The sequence below is a fragment of the Ammodytes marinus genome (assembly GCF_949987685.1).
Source record: "Ammodytes marinus genome assembly, chromosome: 5".
NCBI classification, from domain to species: domain Eukaryota; kingdom Metazoa; phylum Chordata; class Actinopteri; order Uranoscopiformes; family Ammodytidae; genus Ammodytes; species Ammodytes marinus.
This window is the reverse complement of record NC_137234.1, coordinates 23,586,091-23,609,980: the sequence shown is the minus strand read 5'-3', so window position 1 is coordinate 23,609,980 and position 23,890 is coordinate 23,586,091. Positions and strand designations below refer to the sequence as shown.

The 23,890-nt window shown below is 45.2% G+C and overlaps 1 protein-coding gene across 1 annotated transcript in view; it reads right to left on the bottom strand.

Annotated features, from left to right (window-relative positions):
• Positions 1–20,735, bottom strand: part of mtss1la (MTSS I-BAR domain containing 2a) — a 29,341-nt gene extending 8,606 nt beyond the window's left edge. Inside the window, exons 1-6 of the mRNA XM_080028166.1 lie at positions 20,127–20,735; positions 16,622–16,683; positions 16,438–16,511; positions 2,167–2,251; positions 1,896–1,987; positions 1,715–1,789 (exon numbers count right to left, since the gene is read on the bottom strand). Of these exons, the coding sequence (XP_079884292.1) occupies positions 1,715–1,789; positions 1,896–1,987; positions 2,167–2,251; positions 16,438–16,511; positions 16,622–16,683; positions 20,127–20,195 (457 nt within the window). The 5' untranslated portion in view covers positions 20,196–20,735. The remainder of the gene's footprint in view (positions 1–1,714; positions 1,790–1,895; positions 1,988–2,166; positions 2,252–16,437; positions 16,512–16,621; positions 16,684–20,126) is intronic.
• Between the last annotated feature and the right edge of the window lie 3,155 nt (positions 20,736–23,890).

Below are 23,890 nucleotides of genomic sequence, written 5' to 3'. Positions count from 1 at the left end.
TGACAACTCGCCAATTAAAAACAGAAGTTTGGGACTTTGGCAGACACTACTTCAAACAACTTAGTCATCATCAAAGAGCCAAATGTCAGCACATGACAAAGAAGCTATTATTACTATGAGGAATGAAAGATTGTCTGGCAGATGAGTTGCCAGACAAGTGGCAGTTTCTTAGTACAAGGAGCTCCTAGATGGAGCCTAGACGGATGTACGCCTTGTGTCAGAGTGTTTTAGGAAAATCTTTTTGTCTTGTCGCAGTATGAAAAAAGACAGGTTGAAATAAGAGAGTTGACGGCTGAAGTGCTTCAGTTTTAGAGTGCAGGTATCATGCATGGTGGCTCACTGATGCACTAGTATGCGACAGCAGGACACTTGAATAAACCTGAACCATTGTCAGTGGTATTAGTAACACCTATGCTTTACTGCTATGACCTAAACTAGGCCCTACTGATCATTATGAGTGCCTGCCTGAATAACATTATTATAATTTTTTGTTACCAAAATATCTGTCCTCTACATATGAAGCTATCACCAGCAGGCCAGGAGTTATCTTTGCCTAGCATAAACACTACAAATAGGGGGGGGGGGGGGCAACTGCAAGATAGCTAGATTAACACAGCAAGTTGTTTCTACACGTTATTGTACACATTAAACAAAGACCAAATGTGTTTATAAGGGAATTTTTGAGTTTTTCTCAATTTGGTACCATTGAAAAGGGCTAGCCATTTAACCTTGTTTACAGCCTTTGTGGAAAGCTGAGCTAAACGGCTACTGGTGGTAACTTCATATCCAGTGTACATGATTAGATAGTGGTATCAATCTTGTAACCCAACCCTGGCAAAACATAGTATTTCCCAAAATGCCAAACTATTTGTTCCTTTAAAAAGGTGCTCAGAGGAACTTTCAGTTTGTGTTAATTCTGTGTTTTTACTACGTAAGCTGTTGTCCCTGAGTGAGCTTACCCATGACAAAGGCATTCAAACTTTACAAAAATAGCATTCTTTGCACTCTCGTTTTCGTTTGCTGTTACATGTAATTTATGATCATCAAAGGAAAAATGAGACCGTCTCAGAAATATTTAAAAGTTCCTCGTAGCACCTTTAACCAAAAAAAACAGCAAAGGGCTTTTTTTCACTGGCAGGTGAATCTACAGATGATTATGATGCCTTTAAAAAAACTATCTGATGAAGTTCTCATGCAGACATACCTAGAAGCTCTACAGCCAGGGGGAAATAGCCAGAAAGAAACAGAGGAGTGTGTGGGGGGGGGAGGGGTGCAGGAAGAGGCAAGGGGGGCGGGAGAGAAGGACAAGCAATAGTGTTAGCTGTAACAAATCAGGGCAAAGTGCATGTCTATGACTAGCCTGTACCACTGGTGTACTGTAAGTGCCTGAATGAAAATAGGAGTTTAATTACAACCAGCAGTAGGGGCTAACGCAGGCACGGCCAGGAGAGGAGATCGTCCATTGATTTATAAAGGCAGACGCTGACAAATCATCGGAAGCTGGAAAGGAGCCTCTGAAACTGAGCCAGGTCATTTGATTGCGATTGAGTTTTGTCATTTCTGATTCTACGCTCTAGATGGCGCCAGTTCAATCTGACAGAGCAGGGGCCAGCAGCCAAGCACACCTCATTAAAACCTGCTGTAATGTCTCATTGAAGTTGCACCAGGCGTTTTATCGAAGGTTTCATGCATCGACAGGTTCTCGGTTTCTCACCTTTCCTGGCTTTTTTCTGGAGCTTTATGGTATCTAGTGACTTCCTTTTGATTTCCTGGCGAGACCGCTTGTATTCTGTGGAGAGAAAAAATAAAGGCAAAGAACAAAAGGGGTTATCAATCTGGGTCGAAACATACATCATCATCAAATGTGTTGTCTGTGTCTCCTGGCTGTTGTTCACCTTTGGCATGGTCTTTGTCCAGCTGATTGGCCGTCTTCTTCCATTCCTCTATCCTGTCCTGGAGTGGTGTAACCAGGCCCTCCATAAGAGCACTACAGCAGATTGAGTGAGAGAAGAAAAAAAAGAGGCATAACAGCTTTATAACCAGGGCAAGAGAGAGGGCAGAATGAGGGGAACGTCAACAGTGATGAGACGTGACCCGGCATAACAATAATCCTCTTAAGGTTATAGAGTAATGAAAAACATGGAAGGAAACACAGATGACACTTACTTGGTGAAATGGCGTAATTTTGCCTCGATGCTGCGGTGACGCATACACATCCTTGTCAGGGCTGAGCCGACGTCCCTGGTGGCACCTTGGATAAGACAATAGAAGAAGAAAAAAAACAGACAAATGGTCACCTACGATGCAAGATGCTTGGCATTACAAAATCACAGACCCGACGTGCCTCCTGGCCTAAAAGCAAAAATATGATTTGTCAAGGAAGGAGAAATAATACATTTAGGAGAACATGTTGAAAGGTCTAATCCTCTCATTTGTCAGATGGATTTAATGAGAGTGTTTTTCCCCTGCTTGGAGAAAGGCATTTCCAGCTGCAGCCACTAGGGGGACAAACTCTGATTGTAAAAGCAGAGCCCTATAAATGTCATGTTTGTTTGGGGAAAAGCGAATGTGACACAGTGCCGGAAAACTAAAAACCCTACACTGCCTCCCTTCTCGACAAAACATGCATTTTTTCCCACTTTACACTTTTCGAGATGGCGTGCAGGATCCCCACCACAGTGTAAACAACAGCTTGGCTCAATGGGTTACTGTACTTTTCCTCTTCTGCTCAAGTGTAATTAAATAAGGTCTTCAGCCTTCTAAAGCGCTCACTGATGGTTCACAGGCTGGTGTAATATGTGGCAGCACTGATCCTGTTGTAATCTGGGCCACATAGGGCTAATCTGAGGGTCTGTCGGCCCTGCGCACAAACACACACACACACACACACAAGTGGAAAGAGAGAGGACGTCGCTCAGCAGCAGACAGGCCTCACAGAGCGGAGGCATGCACGTTTGTTTTTGGGTTCATGAAGGATTATTTGAGCGCATGTGCAGTTTCATGGGTATGTGTGTGTACGTGCGTGTGCGCGCGTGTGTGTGGACAGGTGGTGTGATTTACTAACCCCCCACCCTTTCCGAAGTTCTCACCCACTCTATCCTGGAGGGAAAAGGAGGGAACCTTGTAAGGGGATATCCCTCTATTCTTCCCTGCCTGCTCTGCCTTTCCTGTTCTCTCTGTTTCCTAAACACTATTCATTCGGGCCAGAGAGAGAGAGAGAGAGAGACAGAGACAGAGATAGAGAGAGTGAGAGAGAGAGACTAGCTTGAACCTGTACTGCAAAAAAACAGGCAGAAAGAAAGAGCAACGCAGGACACTACGAATATAGCAAACGCAGAGCGAGGAACACTCCATACGGAGGTCGGCTGATATTCTGTCAACTGATATTCTGTCAACTGATATTCTGTGCTCCTTCCCAGTTATCACATAAAAGCAACTAGGTTACCGTCTCTCCCGGTCGATATCGCGTCACACTGCAGCTTCAAAGAACATGTAGCTCCACCGCTCGGCTGTCAACTTCAGTGACACACCGGCACCAGATCAAAAGGCAAAGAGCAACAGATCTGGATTCCATCTCACCGAGGCATTTTTCATCAGGCAGATGCAGAAGAACTTGGTGCGTGCTTGCGTGTCGGGGAGAGGAGAGGAGGGGGAAGGAAGTTCTGTGTTCTGCATTTCTTTTTCTAGGTGACTGAGAGACAGGGGAAGGTCATCCAGATGCATCACACACACACACATACATACACACACACACACACACACACACACACACACACATGCGAACATGTGGAACCTACAGGCTGAGCTCTTGATATAAATAGCAAAAAGGGGGTATCCTTCTTTGAAGTACGGGTGTTGAGTATACGTCATGTAACAGCCTCTACTCACTCTGGCTTCATTGAGTCAAGTGTAACAGTCATATGGGGGAGACAGAGACGTGTGCACACGGGACACGTGTGCCCGGGGTTAAGCACCTCTTCTCTTAAAAGCATTACAGGATACGTCCACAGCTGCAAATGGAAGGGAGGGAGGGAGGGAGGGAGGGACGGAGAGCCAGTGAGAAATGAGGGCTCTTTTATCTCTTTAACAGACCTTCCCAATGTCACCGTCGGCCAGCGATATAGCCCCCGACCCCCACTCTCCTGTCCCATCCACACCTGCCAATTTCTTTTCTCTGTCCTCTCTCCTCCTCTCTTCCTCTCCTCTCCTCTCCCACGAGAGATGAGCTGACAGCTACATCCTGGGGAGGTCCAGAGGCTTCCTGCCCATGTCTAAGAGCCTTGCTGGCCTATGGCCCCCGACCGGACGGACAGGGACAAAGCTATTCCCTCTGTCAGCGACCTGTCTGCGCACACATGCATGTCAAAAACAGGAGGGAGTGTTTAGATTGACTAGAAAGACAAGTATTTCTACAAAACTTACGAGGAATGTTTTTGTTGTTTAATTTTTTATCTGAGGATAAAATGACCTGTAACAGCAAAAGAGACCATCAGTGTAAAGAGCACTATTTTTATAAAGTTTTTATATTATCTGAATCCTCGCCAACTCAGACCAAACGATGTGCTGCAAGCAGACTGGGAAAGCCTGTGTTTATGAAGGGTACTAGATCAAAGATTACTCTGCTTCACCATCGTCATATTACCATTTTTAAAATTGACATAGTCACATATAAAAATGCATTACCTCATCGCGATGCATCCTGCTGCCTCTCTTTCACTCACTTCCTAAGCAAATACACGCGCCGCCCGCACACGCTAGCAAAGATCTTTAGGACAACAGGCAATGGAGTCATAAAAAGAACTACTGCTTTTGTCCAAAGGGGGCTCTAGAATTATCAAAAACTGAGAGTTCCTCTTATCCACTTTAAAACTTAGAAGAAGAAAGAGAGAGCTCCCTCCTCTGTTACTTTTCTTCATCCATTTCTTTCCGCCTCTATGTAGCCTACTATTGGAATTTTTCCTGATCGGAGCCCTTTGTGATTTAGTGCTTTATAAATCAAATGTACTCGACTCTCTCCCCATATAGATCTATAAATACTTGACTTTGTAGCGGCGTGAAACTGGCTGTGAGTGCATAGGGGCTGGGAAAGGGATTATTTCGCAGACCTGGACCCCTGGGGCTTTAGGGGGAGCGGTGTGGACCTCGTAGCAGACACCCACACGTGCATGAATGAAGCAAAACACAGGCCTACGATGGAAGAGAGCAGTAACCCAGGCCAGCCATTTATTTATCTTAAGACATGGAGCTAACGACTGGGATCAACTGAACAGCGCATAGCTGCTTGGTTCATTATAACAGCATTGGCCCTTATGTCGTTGAGGCTGATGGCGCCTGATTCCATGTATGTGCCAAACATTAATATCAGTATTTCAAATCAAATACTTTTTCTTATTGTGAAGAATCTTATTTCAGATCTAAAGTGTAACACGGTCCACATGCTTCTTTGGAATATTATCTTACATATAGCCAACACTCACACATGAAAAGAAAAATCAACAAGTAAAATACAATTCAACAAAACCAACCCCTTTTCAATCCCGTACCACTTTCGCCGTGCATGTCGAGGAGTACATTGGGTTTGTCGGTTGGAAGGTCAAGCCCCACACTTTTGGGCTTTATGCATGGGAACCTTGAGCTCCATTATCAAGGACCAGCGCACTGTGGTCTGGGTGTTTAGTGAGCGGCTCCATCTAGAGCTCTGGTTCGGATTAGCTCCAGTGGTTCTTCGGGGGAAGGAGGAGCGGTTTTTTTAATGGGCCTTGCTTTATAGAGGGGGCTCTCCTGCCAGGAGCCGGGAGCCAGGAGCTCAACTGCCACGGCCCCTTTCGTTCACTGATGTCTTCAACATGGGAGACCTTGACTTGTCTCGACTATCTCTCCCTTTCAGCAATGGAAACCCCGCTGCTCCGCTCGGGTTTCATTTGCACTACTCCAGACTACCGAGCTGGACTGAGATTCTGCCCTATAGCTATATAGCCACGTGCGCCGCTACCAGTTTCCAACTGCTGAAGTGGGTGCTCCCGTCTCTCTCTGCTTCCTGTATCAATAAAGCGTGTTTATGTGGGCTGTACAGAGCAAAAGGTACAGGACATCCTCACACTTAACACTCCCAGGAAATATAAAATCCCTTTATTATATATACACTCTTCTACTACTGCTAAGCTCTCAATCGGGCGTCTGCTTGGCTAAGGAAATTCCATCGCCCGTGAGATAACACTTACTCCTCACGTTGGCACCTTTGGCAGTGGAGCTGACCGCGGCTGGCATCACACAGTTAATCCTACAGTTTTTACCCTCCCCTCCCTAACTCCTTTAAAGTGCTACAGAATGTGAAACTGGCAGGGGCACAGCGGAGGCCACTGATGGATTGAAAAGCGGGAGTGAGATGAGAAGGAAGGAGATGGGAAGGATAAAAGAAGGCACACACTGCCGAGGTGCCGGCTGGATTCGGCCAGTCAGGGGGCAGAGGAAGTGAGAGCTGGTTGCTGCAGGTGCAACAGGCGCTGCGCCAGGGGTGAAATCCCAGGAAATATATGATTAACGAGAAGAAAGTGGAATAGATTGGTTCACTTGGATTCACTTGTGTATTCCAATGTATCTTCTCTAAGGGTGCAGAGACATCATGCAAACATAAAGTTTTGGTTAAAGCTATAGCGCGTAACTTCTTTCATAAACATGACTATCGGTTACCTTTGTGTCATCGCCAACTGAGTTGACACATAGTTGATTAAGCCTATCAGCGCCACAAATCTCGCTCTGTATTTCTCAGTATGGCAGCGTTTACAAACTGGTGTCACCCCCCCCAACACAAAATTTTTCAGGTGTTGATTCTACTGCCAATAGAAAACCTGGATGTACAGCCGGAGGTATAAAATCCATGCGCTATCACCAAAGGCTTAGCTCATGTAGATGTGCCGACAGTGTTGGTGTAATTAATCTGAAATTTTCATGAGGGCGATATAGTAGTTACGCACTGTAACTTTAAGAAATAAACCAAAAGATGGAGAGGAGAACTTAAGAATGAGGAGGAATGGCTTTGATTGTGGCAGCGTCACTGGTTACATTTAGTTACCAGCTGAGCAAACATGCAGCACAGAGATTTTAAACCTGACAAATCTATCATGCATTCGCATCATCAAATGTTGGCTTCAAAGCGCAGCCAGAGCAGAGGTGGTGTGTTTCAGCTGGAGCATGTGTAAAGCAGTATCCCTTGCGTCCGCGTGTTAGGCGAGGCAGTATCTTCTGATGAACGGGAAGAGTTGCGGATAAAACGGAAGCATGCAAACACTGAATTTAATCCAACGGAATTTACATAAATTGTGGATCACAGACACAACCCGTGTGCTAGTCTTTCTAGAAATTCCCCAATCTAAAATGTGAGTTTATTCATATTCCAAAGGGCTTGCCTTGAAAGAAAAAATAATAATAAGCATAGGCTAAGGCTCTTTGTTTATGCTTGGAGCACAAAGTAAATGTCTGTGGGACAAGTCATGCTGTACTAAGGTGATAAAACAATGTTAGGTAAGTGTTTTGAAAGGACCCAAGGTATCCAGAACTGAACTCCGAACAGAACATTGTGGTTTTAGGATTTGTTTGGACCAGGACGAATGAGTTATGAATAAGAAAAAAAAAATTAAGATTTAAGCAGACTAAGGGGACTGCTATTTAAATATGGATGAATGTGGAGCTGTAAGAAGGGAATATTTTCATGATCCTTTTTTCATGATGTTATTGTCAATGACATTTCTATTAAAACTGCCAATACCAGCTTCTGCAAATAACTTATTTTGTCCAGCCAACAATCCAAACCCCAAAGATATTGAATTTAATTTACAACCCGATAAAATGAGAAATGAAGCTCATCCCCCACCCCCCACCCTCCATAACAAAAATAACCAAATGAATGTGAGCATGTTTATGAGGGAATTTATGGACCATTTGTGCTGTTTGTCAAAACACTATTCAAAGAGTTTTGTGTCACTTCCTTGACATGTGGAATGTCAATTCTTACCAGCAACAACACTAATGAAAGGCAGAGGAAAGGGCCTCATGATCAATTGTTTGAGTTACACACACACACACACACACACACACTGTCAAACACACACTGAGTCCATTGTTGTCTGGCCACTGCACACAGCGAGTTTCACCTCACAGCCAGAAACACCCACAGACACAGACAGACCTCGGTGTGGTGTAAACATGTTCTGGAGTGCATTAGTTTTGGACGAGACCGAATAAGGAGCAGCAGGAGGAGGAGGAAAACAAGGAGGAAGTGAGGTTTTTTTTTTCGGTTGGAGGAGCTTCCTGTTCAGGGACATAAATGCTGCTAAAAATAAACGCCGGCCCTTGTCCAGATGTGCTTTTCATTGGAGTCAAAAGGGAAAGAAAACAAGAGAAAAGTGTCCAGTGAGGGAGGGTGCGACGGACGGAGAAAAAGTACTGCGTCGTTGTCGTGCTATGAAATGGAAAGAACAGACAAATCCACGGGAGCTTCTCTTCACCTTGAGGAAGCAGGACCCTGGATGTATCCCACCTCAACAATACGCAAGCATACCGAGGCAGACGTTGAGGCAGCAGCCTGAGTGAATGACTCAGTGTTTATTGCAGCAAAAAAGCCTGTGAGGCCAGTTCAATGGAATGACTCAAACTGTCCTGCTTTACACCCCCCCTGCAATAGCATTTCCTTTATCTCGGCTGACAATGCCCCCGGCCTACTGTTTTGCCCTGCCCATGTTGCCGCAGCTCTGCTCATTTGCAAACAATCCTTTCAAAACAATGCTGACACAGTGTTAACAGCGCTCCCTATTCTCTTCTGTGCTGAGCTTGGTGTACACTTGCAGGGGGAGTTAAGTTCCAGCGTAGACGTCACACATACTTTGAATTGGCATAACAACAGTACCTTTTCTATTCGGGAGGGGGTTGGACTGAACTCTCTGCTATAAAACGATTAGATATTGGAACCTTCACCGGTGGGAATATGAAAGTGTATAGAACTCTGAGATCCTATGTAGTATAAATGTGCAAACATTTTTGAAATCGGTTCATCCTAGCCTTTTATGGTCTCACTGTCTAACCCTACATTTTACTAGTGTGACATCACACTAGTAAAAATGTATGTTTAGCAATAACAGGACAGCTGGGCCAATGGAAGACTGAGGAAAGACTGAGGGAAGAAAAACCTCATTCATTATCTTATAATAGCGATTATATAATGATAGAACGCCAGTTCTATTCCTTTAAACTTAAAAGTGAGAACAAATTATTTTCAAACATATGTCAAAATATGTCAGAAGATTCCACGGCCATGCGAGCAGCTCTGCTTTATTTTATGCTGTATGTAGGCAAAGTTTTGAATGTGTGGACGAAAGTGGGGGACATTTTAATCTTGAGAGCCCGGCTGCTAGTATGGCTAAAAGACAAGATGTTTGGTAACAGAATTGCAAATGATTCAAACCAAAGGGCAACCCTTTTTGAAGTTGTGCGGAGCATAATCCCCAGAGATCATGTGATCATCTGTACAGTGATCCACCATTCTCAGCAAATTCCTCGTCCCAAGCAACTGTTTTCACTCAGCCATCTCAGGTGATTCAAACTAAGCAGCAGCAACCTTTTTATTCCCTTCTTACACGTCCTCCCTCACATTCCTCCTGGGAGCTCTCTGTCGTGTGTTTTCCCTCCCCTCTCCAGCTCCCTTTCCATGCAGAGTTCATGTTCAGGATATAGCTGAACACAGTGTTCCACCACAAGACTCATGTTTGTCTTCTTAAGTTTGGTATTTTCAGCCTCAGAATGAAAGTTATGCCGAGCCTAAAATATTTGTTTTTCCATCCCGTTAGTATTATTCTCCCTGCTTTCGTCGTCTGTTCCTCGCACCATTGTTCCAACCACTTCACCCTTTAAATATGTTATGCACGTAGTCATCATAGTCGATGGAAAACATTCATTTGCAGAGAGACAGCATTGAGTGTTAAGCTTGCAGCCCAAATACTTTAAAGAAAGACATGACAAGAACTGTTATAATACCCAGAGAGCCTAGTTGCATATTCTGAGCAGACTGGCACAGCGCAGTATAATGCTTCAGCTGGCACATTCATTAAAGTGGCTGCGTGTTTATGTACATCCAATCTAAAAAATAAAATAAAAACACATCCATAAGCTCATTTCATAAAGACGAACGCGACAGAAGATGCAGATCTAACCTCCAACCTGTCCTTGTACAATAAAGGATCACATCAGGATTGGACATGAAATGCCAAGGCTTGATGGATGTCAGTCAGTGCTGGTCACATGGGTGCACTCTCATTATTTGACATGCCCGTAAAAATAGCTGCGCTGTCGGGATAGCACGGGGGGACAGTAATCCCCTGATCTCGCTCTGCTCTAGGCTGCTTCTTGTCCAGGCCGGGCTGTCCAGATGGCGGGTAGGGATATCCATCCCATCTGCCAACCCAGAGAAGCATGGGGTCCAAAGCAGATTACTGCTTTGCTGTTACACTGATCTACTAGCATACCTCCAGTCCTCCACTCAGTGGCTCTCATTTATCAAACTTGCGTGGAAACTGGTGCAGATTCTGGCGCAAATATCTCCCTACGCCAGGTGTCGCGTGGGATTTATCAAACAGTCGTATCTCGCCAATCTCAGCGTACGCCAGGCCATTATTGATAAATGCGGCGGCTGAAAACAATCGTATCACGCCCCTATATTTTCTCAGTTTAGAGGCCTCGCCCAGAGGTTTTACGACATGGATATGCGCATTACGGCACAGAAGAGGAACTTCTCTGAAGTAGAAATTGACAGAATAACAGCGAAAGTAGAAAAAAATAAGTTTCATTTCGGAGCATTACAAGCGGCATCAAAGAACGACAGAAGGCAGCAGTTAGGAAGGAATAAATAACTGCTGCAGTCAACAGCGTTAGTGTTGACAACAAACGATCTATAGCTGGGGATTTTGCATTTGATGCAGAGGTTTACATCAGTAGGCTATCGCTCAGATGCTATATAACAGCATATACAATTATATGTCGCCATTTCATAGATGAAGAAAAAGTGGTCTGACTCAAAAATCGCCATTAAAAAAGTGTGTTGCTGTTCTGAAATGCAACCAAATGCGGGCATAATATTTATAGTGGTAGAGGAGAAAAAGATGCACCAACTGTCCGATAATAACAGAAATACACGTCTGCAGAGATTTGAATGATTGGAATGTATTGACCCTTTTAGATAGCACTACTCAAAAGGGTTTTAAAAACTAAAAATAACACATTTTGCGTTTTACTGTATGACAGCATGCGCTTGGCACGAGTGGTCAGCCCGGCCGTCAGCTGCACAAGCCGACCCGGCAACGATCAGCTGTGAGAGCACCCACTGTCCTGCTCCACCAGCAGATCGGAAAAACGTGCCGGTTAACGGTGGAAATAAATCGCTCGCTTAAGCGATCAATGACACATTAAAAGAGGAACTAACATCTAAAAAGTGTGTCAAATAAATAAAATGTGAAGCTGAATGTTGTGCCGTGTATTTTTTATCATAAAGAGCAGTGTAGGCCTACTACATATTTAATACTTAGGCTAACATTTTGAATGAATGCAGCCCCCGTGCCTCAGTGTCCCCCCAGCTGCTCCAAGACGGTGACAACTGCCCTTACGCAGTCCCATGCAGCGCTCCTAAGTGGCTGGTGTGCGCACTATTGAATCAGCTCTCCTACTCAGTTGCACACCATAAGCTGCACATGTTTAAGTGATTAATATCTTTATTTCGGTCTGAGCAAACACTGCATTTGTATTATCTTCTAATAATTGTCCAGCAAAGTCATCGGCTACCCGGCACAGCCTGCACTGCGAGTCCATGCTGTTTACAAACTTGCGTACACGAGCTGAGAGCTGGCGTGGGATTTGAGCGTAACCTACGCTCACGTCCATATTGATAAATGCCGAGGTTTGCGTGGAAATGTGCGTACACCCACTTTTCTGGTCTACGCACGGTTGATAAATGAGGGCCAATGTGTGGACTGGATGAGTGACAGACAGAAAGACTATACATGTGTTACTTGTAATAATTCAAGTCTACTATTTGATGTACATTATTGTTTATATTATATGTACATTTGAACTCATCATATTGATATATGTACTGTACATATTGTTCTCATGTGCTATTATTTTGTAATATCTGTAATGCTTTGGCAATATTGTTTACCACAAAAATCATGGCAATAAAGTGTTTTGAATTTCAATTGAACAGACAGACAGACAGACAGACAGACAGGGAGACAGGCAGACAGACAGGGAGACAGACATGCAGGTATAGCTTGCAAGGACCCACTGGAACATTATGTGAGTGTGTAATGGAGAGTGTCGCCTGCAGAGTGGAGTGCAGCGCTCTGGCACACAGATGTAAAAGAGAGAAACGTTTTGTCAACGTAGAGCACAAACACGCACTGCACCGCAGTCTGGCCGGTGATCCCAGAGTGTGAATTTTACAAAGCCGGGGGTTGGCTGATCAGGAAGGGAAGAGAAGGCTGTCTGTGTCTGTGTGTTACAGAGTGGTGCTAAGAGGATTAGCCAAACGCCTCTGCCTAGCCTGGATACACCAGAGCTGTGGAAATCCCACTGCATCCACAACCCCCACCCCGGCCAGGCCAATCCACCATCAACTCCATTCCCCTCGCTCCCCGAAAAAAAAAGATGGAGTCCCTATTTCATACCCCGATGGCCCATTAGCCTTGGATCAACAACTCTATGACATCCACCTTATTCTACCATGTCCAACAATGGAAGAAATGAAGCAAACCCTTCCACTAAAACACATGTCATTCAGCCTAGCAACAACAAAACAACAACAAAACAGAGCCCACTGTTCTACAGACATGTCCGATCCTCCTAAATACATCACACAACAGTTTAATGTAAATGACAAAAATGCTCTAGGCCAGCACACCAAAAAAAACATTAGGTTGACCAATCAAGCAAATTAATAACACCTCGGAGAGATGCAAGGCCGAAAACTACGTCCCAGGGAAAGATGGGTGTTGAAACATGACACATTTATCTTTTAAAGGCCTCAAGTACAAATACATTCGTCCAATATAGACTTTGTGGTTGGCGGACACTTTATTGAAGCCAGATGCGGGCTGCCAGTTCACGGTCGGGCCTTTAGACATAGATCCATCAACGCAAACTCCTGGCAGCCGACGACTCCAGCTGCTTCATAAAAACACAGACGCTGACGCCATTACCGTCACCATAAAGTCTAAAAACGGACAACATGGACAAGAGGAAGCCTGAACATAAACCAAGGCCAAGCTGCTTGACACATGCACACACAAACATGGAGAGCAGGTGGTTTTGTGAGGTGGGGAGAGGGTGCGGGGGGTCTTCAAACATACCCTGCATTCCAAATTGCATACTCTTTCTTTTAACTTTTCTAATACAGCTGATTATCAAAAGTATGTACTGTAGTTAGTATGCAGTAGGCAGACTATCGGGACGTACTTTTACCTACTTATTTCATCATAATAACATCACGTCTTGAACTTGCCTCTTCCTAACAGATCCGTCGCATTGCTGGTTGCTTTCACACAAAGGCTCCGTCAATGTAACATAATTTACAGGCCACAGTGGATTTTGGGTCAGAATCACCCAAAACGCATGTTGATTTCCACACAAACTAATTACGACCGGATGTAGAAGGGCATCCAGGTATTTTTAAGAATGCTGCATCTGACTTCATGTATTGGGGCATCCTAAATCTGTTTGTACCATACATAATAGCAGGGAAGTGTGGGTAGCTGCCATATTACAGCTGTTATGGGCATATATGAAAAGCTGCCCTCCCAGTAAAAGAAAACAACACAAGTCAGGGCAGGATATCATAAAATCCTCTTTCATTCCTCCTGCTCTCTCCCCTGGATCAACCAGGACCCACTGAATGAGGGGAAATGGTTGCTGTTCTTGGCAGGGAAACACATCCCGTACAGTCTGGAGACTGTGTGTAAGGGTTAAAGGGGTAGCGCACGGGAGAGAGTGTGTCAAAGGTAGATTAAAAAAGGAAGAAGAAGAAGAACGCGATCAAACCTCCAGCTGTGCTGGCAGCTGCAGCTCATCCCACTAACACAAGAGGGGAATCGGGGTGACAGCAGCGATGGCGGCCAACAGTTCATTGCCCAGGGCCTGCCTCCTGTGGTGCAATCAGCCCTATATGGCTGTGCAGACGCTGAGACAAACATGATCGCTGCTGGCAGACAGACCCACACACATACACACACAGGGAGACAGAAAGAGGGAGAGACAGGGTGAAAGAGCCACAGAAACAGAAAGAAACTGAGACTTACGAAATGGTGAGCACGGAATATCTGAATTCTATTTTTGTCCCACTGTTTCCTGAACAGTCTCGAGTCAGTGTCAAAGCAAATGGAAAGATGTGAAACATCTGGACAGCACTTTATTTTAGGATACTAACTTTTAACGTCGCAGCTGCCAGACTGGCACATTTGCTTGCCTGGGGTTCAAAGGTTATCGCAGTCCACTAGGAGCCAGCTCCAGTAAATATCGACATTCCTTCCTGCCTAATTAATTGCTGGGGTTCGCAGCACGCAAGGACTAGTACAGCTCCCATGAGGACATGGGGGATTTAAGTGGTGCACTGGTTAAGAGCGCATAAAAAAACTGCCCAATCTCTTTTACATCACTTGAAATAATTGCAACTGCGAGCAAAGATGTTTTGCTTCTACCGAGTGATTACATTTGAGTCAAATTAATATGAGCAGTGGAAACAAATTAACTTCCTACTCCAACGCTCCAACACCACAATACTCAAGAAACGCTATGTACTTTCAGAGCAAATTCCTTTACAAATCTATTTGAAATAAACGGAAAATAGGTTCTCAGTTTCTAGTCCATAATAATTTCACCTTGTGTTCTAATTAGTTGTGTAGTCTAAAGAAAAAATCCAAAATGACACGTGCAAATCCCAGGGCCTGAAGCCATGATGGTGTCTTCATTTCCTGCACCAGCACTAGTCAACATGTTTTATTAGTTTCTTTTTAATTGCATGTGATGAGAGACTTCATGTTCCCTCGCACAGCCTGTGGCCAGAAAAGGATGTCATTAATCCTAAAGTTAGTGTCCCTTGGAGAAGAGTGAGTGGACGTTAGAGTGACAAACTAACAGAGATTTTCAGCATCCACGTCTATAAAACTCACTGCTTTTCTTTCTCATCTCTCTGCGGTCCATCCATCATCCTGCCGCTTTACCGTAGACAGACACACTTTTCCTTTGAAGTCCTGCCCTGCCAGGGTCTGTGCCTCTGCTTTATTGCAGCAGGCAGCCAAGTGCTAGCAGGTTGACCCTAGTCCAACTCGCTTCATCTTGCAGAACTCATGTGCACTCACATCAGGAATGGCTCTGGGGCATTTGCTGTATAACCATGCAATAAACGCTACTGTTACTGGACAGGCTGCAGGACTAAAACTGGTGACAATGTGCGAACGAACACTGTTGCTCTTTAGTCATTTTCTCATGCAGTCAATGGTCAGTGAGGGGCTGTGCTAGCACTGACCATTTGAAAGCATGTTTGCATGTGACCTGCAGGGTCAGGTGACCGGCCACCAGCTGTCACGCGTCTGTGTGTTTGTGCGTGCCTCAGGAGCCTTTACACGCCCACCCTGGGTTTGCAGAGATTTTTTTTGACCTACATATTGCTCTCGACGATCGACTCCAAAGAAGTCTGTTAATCGGCTGCCTCTCTGGGCAGCCTGTCTGCTGCCACTAGCAGAGTGACAAAGCAGATCAGCAGACCTCATTAAGACTGAACAAACAATAAGCTCAGATTTTCACTTCTCTGAGCTTACCACCATCAAGAACCTCTCACAGCTTGGCCATCTTAAGAGGGGCGCCCTTAGCTCAGTTGGTAGGGCGTCCCCCAGGCCCAGCAGCAGACCCGGGTTCGATTCCCGCCCACGGTCGTTCTCTGCATGTCACTCCCCTCTCTGCCCCATTTCACCTCTGTCTCTCTGCACTATCAATAAAGCATAAAAATGCCAAAAAATATCTTTGGCAAAAAAAAAAAAAAAGGTGCAGAATTATGTCTTGATGGTGTAAATAAAAAAAATTAAAGTAGGAAAAAAAAAAGCTTTAACTGTTTCTACTATATTCTCTGTGAGGTGATTTTGCTGGGTTTCCCACAAGATGTGTGACATGCACAATACCCCATCTTTCAAAAACTTAAAAGAAAAATGAGGTGCACTCCGAAAAAGAGCAATTACAAGCAATCACTTTCATTGCCAAGTAAACAGGGTGCACCACTCCATTGCAACAAACTGGTGATGATCGGTGTTCCATGCTTGTTTTCCTTATTTCACCCCAAAGCAGTTCTTCTGCAGTCTTAAGTCCACAGTGTGAGTGAGCTTGAAATAATTGAAAAACCTTGAACCTTACCTCTAGAGTTGGTAGCCATGTCCGCAACCTTCTGAAAGGCATCTAAAAAGGCCACCGATGCCAGAATCGTGGTCCTGCAAACACAAAGGCACACGATCACTGCACTGCGACTGAGACATTAAGAGTGTGTAAACATTGCATGAGAAATGGGTCCATCAGGGTTCACTGGGACTACTTTTCTCACCTGAGTTGTGAGTGCAGCTTTGTGGCCTTGGCACTGAAGTCTTCCCACACGGGGTAAGAGCTCTGATAAGAGAAGGGGAAATAAATTAGACAAACAACACATTTTATCTTGCCAAGGACATTTAAATGTGCCGGCTAACCTTTTCATACACACACACACACACACACACACACACACACACACACACACACACACACACACACACACACACACACACAAATGTACTTACATACACACATAATTATGTTAGAGAATAAATAAGGTTATTTACAGCTGGATAGAAATTTCAATCTCAGCTTTATTTGCTGTTAATACACACTGATAAGATACAGAATTGAAGTCCAAATAAGGTCGCAATAACTCTACCCCGGGTTTGGAAACAGGTCAGTGTTATGAACTCAGCTCTAAGCTTAAAGAAGGTCAGCCTGATTTCTCAGCATACTTAACGCTACTCTTGTCCTCAAATGAGGCTGGAGGCCCTCTCCTTTCTACTTATTCGCCGTGAGCCGCCATGCGTGCACACTTTCATGTGCCTGTTGCACACACATGCATGATCTATAGGCTCTCATATCACGAGTGTTTATGTGCAAGGGAGGAAAAATGTGTGTGTGTGTGTGTGTGTGTGTGTGTGTGTGTGTGTGTGTGTGTGTGTGTGTGTGTGTGTGTGTGTGTGTGTGTGTGTGTGTGTGTGTGTGTGTGATGGGGGCAGGTAGTACGGCTGCTCTTTGAAAAATCTGGATTAGATTCGCCGCGGGATCATCACAGCCAGGCTGCCTTGAGCTATGAGATCAGAAGCCAAACATAAAACACATTCAAGGCTAGATCGCATCAGAGCCAGAGCTTGGGGCCTGGGGAGAGGAGGGGAAGGGCATAACCTCTTCGAGCCTCTTTGACCCAGAGCAGCCAAAATAGGCCACACATCCTACTCCACTGCTTAGAGTCAAGTTTGCAATCTGGAAACAATCTGGCTCTTCCATCATTTCTGGTACAGCATCATGCGTTTCTGACAATGACAGCGTTAAGCTCCCCAGCCTTTCTCGTACTATAGAGCCTCAGCCTTAGGAAGTGATTTAGGAGCCATCGTCCCTTGAAGAAAAAAAAAACGTTTTTTTCCATGAACCTCCCCAGCCTCACTGTCTGCACTTGACTCCCAACAGGTGTCTAATTAGCTTGTGTGGCTTGCGACTCCCAGGGGCTGGAGGGATGCGCTGCCAAGACAGCTGAGGGAGGCGGGTGAAGGAGCGGGCAAGAGAAAGCCAGGGGCTACATACAGAGCAGAATCAGGCCACCTTTATAGCCATTTATACTTCTTTAAATAAAGTGAAATATCCATTCCGAGGTAAGCTATGTGTGTAACCAGCACCAAGCATGAAGTAAGCCGAGAGGTGAGACAGGAAAGAGGGGAAGGGAAGAAGGAAAAGAAGGAAAAGGAGGAGAGGAGAGCTCTTCCTCCCATGCCTCGTCATCCACAGGAGGGAAAGGTCAGATCGATCGGCCTTAGTTGAGTTTCTCGGGGACAATTGGTTAAAAAACGAAAAGGTGGTGGTCGCTTTCACCCACACAACAGAGGCTCGGAGTCTCAGCCCGTTTCACATCCGCCGCTGACCTAATTCTCTATGGCTGCTCTAATCCAGCTGAATCATTTACATTTATTTTCACCCTCCACCACCTCCTCTCCCACTAGCTCTCACTCTCTTTCTCCTGTTGCTTCAATCAGTAGACAGTTATGTAACCAGCGGGTGCTGTTTGGGTCGAAACATTTCTTTCCGCACACACAGTCTATAAGAGGCCTTAGAGGTTGACTTAGTGCACTGTAGCCTACAGTTATCATGTAGTAAGCAATTATAGTACATCATGCTGTAGCATTGTTCAGTCGGGTGAGATCAGCACAGGAAAGTCGTGCCTCTACGGGGGGGGGGGGGGGGGGATATGCAGCACATGGGGGGGTCTGACAGGCTTGTGTGGCCCAGCCAGGCGGCAGAATGAGGTCAGGTCTCAGACAGTGGACATGGACACTGTGCTGACTAAGGGCTTCCGTCTCATTCATCTGCCCTGCTTATCAATACACAGACTCACTGCCTCTTTTTATGAGCTCACCACCTCTCATCTCTCCCTCTCTCTCTCTCTCTCTCTGGCCCTGGCATGAGCACAACAGTAAAGGCAAATCTATGAAACCAAAACAGTGCTGCTCGCCAGTAGACGGGGGCTGATTTAATCGGAGGGCCCTGACAAACGCGGCTCCATAAATACTCTGTCCTGAAAGGCACTGCTGCTGCTGCTGCTGCTGCTGCTGCTGCGGCCCTGTGAGCCAGAGATCAATGAGAAATCTTTTAGGGAAGGAAAAGTGCCTGCCGACGCTTGACTGGTTCACCCGTTATTAACACTTTGCCGCATGAGCGTCCTCCACAGTGAGAGGACTGGGAGCTGCCAGCTGCTTGATGAATACGTTCACACTAAACATCTGTTGTAGTGGACAAACAACAGGCCGCCACCCCCCCCCGGGTTCAACTTCCTTGACTTGGCCCCTCCCCCAGCGCACACACACACACACACACACACGCACACACACGCACACACACACACACACACACACACTTGCATGCATGTAAAACGAAAATAGGAGAAATCGAGTTGCAGCTGAAGAAGTTGTTTCAAAAGAGTTGGAAGACCTGATGTGTTATACAAAATGAGATGCTACTTTGAGTCATTTCAATTCCTGTATAAACTAAGGCCTAACTAACATATTTTTAAAAAGGTAACGGCTCCCAACCACAATGCCAAACATCAGGGGGGGGGCAATCAATAAAGCTTCTGGTTGCTGTTTCAGTCCAGGAGGTTGAGGTGATGGAAACGTTCATTTTTTTTATCACATCATCATTATGTGTGTTAGGCTACATTTAATACAGAGATATCTTGGAGGCAGGGATGGCTGAGGGAGGAACACTTGTTTGGGGTCAAATGGCACCCCCTGAAAACATTGGTAGGCTAAACTGTGATAGCTGCACACATATTTGAACACTCTTTTCAATTTGTATTGCTCTAGTCTACTCCCTTCTTTTGCCTGGCTTTGGTTGAAGTTTAAACGATTACTTGACTCAACCCTTTCATTGGTATGATGAGGAGGTTAGATTTTGACCCCTGAACCAAACACATGACGCAAACACAAAGTATTTTTTTAACTGAATAAACATATGGCTCTACTAATACCTCCCTGCAGGCAGTTATATGGCACACAGTTTGACACAGTGACTGAAGTATTGTTTCATGTAACTAGTGCCTGACAGACCTGCTCCACATTATGCAAATAGCACAAAGGGAAACATGTTTCATCCCTCAGTTTGTCCCTGCAGCGCTAGTGTTTCCAGTGGGGGGAGGAACCCGGTTGGAAGAGACAAAGGCAGTAAAAATATGTCTGATGATCAAGCCACCGTGCAAACCACAAAGGTCACATAATATTATCCTTGTTGTCTATACTTTCAATCTGAACGTGACGTGCGCGTTTTACCTTCATGTCGTTCACGATGGCCTGGAATAATCCACCCAGCGCTCCGCACTCCTTCTCCACCGACTCCATGGTGTCAAAAACAAATACAAACAAACGGAGGGGGGAAAAGCTTGCAGAAAGAAATCAGATTAAATATCCGGTTGTTGAAGACATGGGAGATCTTTGTTCGTCCGCCCTTTGCTTGTCCTCTCCCAACGTCAAGCCAGCACTCTAGCGGAGACAAGGATGCGGTGCCTCAAAAAGCCCACAGCCACCACTAGCCTGCGGAGCGCACACACAGACAAAAAGAAATGTGCTGCTACTCGTCCGATAGCACCGGGGCGCTGCTGCTTCTCTTGCTCGCTGTATACGCCTCTCGGACCGACGCACGGGAGAGAGGGATGGATAGGGCAAGGGACGTAAAGCGCTTTCTTTTCCCGGTGAACTAGAGCCGGAAAACGTGGAGGGCACGTGCACTGTGGCTCCTCATGATCACCGCGTTAACGCAAATAACGGAGAGATCACAGTTGTATGGGGAGAGGGCAGCAGCGAGCACCAGCAGGAGGAGGAGGCATGGGGAGGAGGGGGCACCTCGGGAGACGAGATCGGTCGCAGGCAGGCAGACGGGGACGCGCTCCGTTGTTAGCGGCGGAGCAGATGTCTCAGGACTGGAGTGGAGTGGAGTCTCCCGTAACGCGATCCATGGGAATGGAAAGGGGGCCGGTCAAGTTTTTTTTTTTTTTTGCCTTCTTCACATTAAAGTGGGCGAGGAGGAGGGGACAAGAAAGAACACCCCCCGACCCCCTCTTTTCCTTCCACCCCCAGGCAAACCATGCAAACAAAAGTGAAGGCTGTCCTCCCATAGAGAAGTCCCAAGAGATGCAAAAGGAGGATTTCCTCGGCCCCCGATGTGTATTCACGCACGCGTCCGTTAATGATCACTGATCAGTTGGCTCTTTGTAGTTGTTTTCAGGCAACAGTAGCATGGACCATGAGCATGGGGTCCGCAATTGCATCAATTAACCTCCTGCATACACATGACAATGTTAATTTCAATGTAGTGTAATTTGTTCCTGATAGGGGAAATACACTTTTTTTTTTTTTTTTTGGGGGGGGGGGGGATTAAGAATCAAGTTTATAGGGCTAGCACAATTCAGGCAAAAGGCAATTCAAAGTGCTTTACATGGACATAGCCTACTAAAAACATTAAAAATATTAAACATGTTGATATTGCATTTAAAGGTGCACTATGCAGTTTCTAGGGAGGGGCATTTGTATTTGCAGGCCAGCAGTTAGCCTAGTTTACAAAACATATTTTCTCAACACGTACCTCCTTGTATTGAATAATTGTATCATCTTAAATCAAATCAAAATGATTTTGAGGAACATGGAACCAATTGTAAGACTAGAACAAAACTGTGGTCCCTGCTGCTGTAAACAACAACAGTAACGTTTCCGGTAGCTTTCTAACTTCAAACAGTGTTCCAGTAATCTCATTTTTCTGTGGAAAGTTTGTTAATCCAGTTATCAGAATATACCTTGGAACATGTTCACTTCCCTGACACACCTAAAGTTAAACAGTGCACCTTTAAGATATAGGCTAGCCTAATACAAATACAAAGTGAAAACAGAATTCTGTTAAACTAAGTTCACATCATTTGGAGGTAGGCTGATAAGATTCGAAATAGGCTAATTAAAGAATCCAAGGCAGTAGGCCTGAGGTTTAACTAACAACTGTCTAATTAATCCATCACCATCCCATTCAGCCTTACAAGCAGAGTTACAGGCAACCAGAGTTTTTCATAATGTAGCCTACTTAAATCACATCATAACTGGTCTGTTGTTAGGTGGCTAGAAGGGGGGGGGGTTTGGCGTCACCCCACTGTGTTCCTTATAAACATCCTGTCCATTTCTATCTGCCACACACACCTTCCCCTCTCGTCTTTCTTTTTTTTTTTATTCAGAGAGACCATTCCAGCAGACAGGCCTCGGAGCAGAACACAGATCAGCCAAAGAACTGCAGCCTGTCTGTTGACCAACCCCAGAGTTTTTTCTTCTTCTTCTTTTTAATCAATTATGCTTCTTTTACTAGCCTACATCATTTCCTCTGCTTCCGCCCCCTACGGGCCATGTCACTAGAGTTCGCTTACAATGCAATTACATGATCATAGTGTTGTGCCATGTAATAATATCCATTATAGGCCTACTTCTTATAGCCTACAGAAGAAAAACATGACTTCTGCTGTGGGTATTTATAGAGCAACCAGATACCAGCATCCTGTCATGAGAGCAGGGGCTATTAAATGAGAGCAGAGTCATAAACATGAGTGCCTTAGGAACAAAAGGAGACTGAGAATAACACAAAGAAAACAAAATCCTTCCTCGTTTTTTATGAAGTCGTGGTGACTACTTGAGGAACTATGTCTGCTTTGGTGTCTTCTCCTGGCCACGTGGACAGACATGAGGTAGGGAAGGCCCGGGACTGGAGCCCAGTCCCTGCAGTGCTCTCACCACAGCACTCACTGGCATCTCTGAGAAAACAGCTAAGCCTATAAAACAGAAAAATATCACCAACACAGATGCTGACATTCCTCACCACCCCCCTTTGAAAAAAAAGGAAAAAAGGGTCCACTCTGTTCTCTGCCATACCACCGATATGTGTGTGCCTTCAAGAGGCTCCTTAATTCGGCTGGGATGGGTTTTAGTAAGGAAAAATGCACCGGTTTCTGTTTCGCCTAGCTCTCCCACTTACGCCGTACAACTGAAAGCAATCATCAGCCCTAAACACATCAAGCTGGGGAGACTCAGAAGATTTTTGAAGGCTTATATAACTGACTTTTAAGGGCTTTGGACTTCAGGGTACATTTTCACCCACCATTGTGCGATAATGCTCGTTTATTTTTCAGCCTCCGCCGCTGGCTCTGTGTTTCACCTCACCCAGACAAGAGGGAATTTATCATTTTGTTAACCAGGGGAAATATAAAACAATCTGGCATTTACTCAGCTTGCAGATAAGTCGTTGATATCTGGATAACATTAGGTGTTACATTGTAACACCGGGTTACGTAAGGGGTACGAGGTGGGCAACTTTAAAGCAAACGCCCGTTTGTTCTCCTAATCTCGCCTTATTTTCTGCCCCTGTTCACTTCCTGATTCTTCTGGGTGGTATTTCAGGTTCCCCTCCAACCTTGAGGCAGCTCTCCTCGATACTAAAAGGGAAACACACAGGCATTGTGATGTATTGTGACCCTTTCACCTCCGAGGCCAGGTCCTAGCCTTGATTTAGCTGCAGCCCTTCTGCCATCCGCGGTTTATCACTGAAGGACAACATTGGAGAAGCTAGCCTGTGACCCTCCCACTGAAGTGGCCACTGAGGTCACCACTGAGGTCTTGTGTCCACTTGACCATGAAATCTATCAGGATATATCATTAGGGGTTGACTAGGGTCAGATTGTTGTACAAGTTGTCTTTTTTGACTCACTTTGAACCATGTGGTGTGAGTTCACCTGTAGGGAGCCGTAAGGAAACATATATAAACATGCTATATGCCTCTGGTTTTAAACTTTAGTCGGTCCCACGCAGAGAAGAAGAAGAAGCCCATCATGCGGAGGGGGACGGACAATTTTGTTTGAGAAATTCCTGTGGATGTTTAGATGCTTTTTTTTCCTTTCCACCGTGAATGTTTGTCACCATTCAAATCCATTTTAATTAAATGAATTCAAGCTGAGCGGGATACTTCATAGTGTGCTTTTGGCTTATATGTACTGTCTTGTCACTGCTTTCTT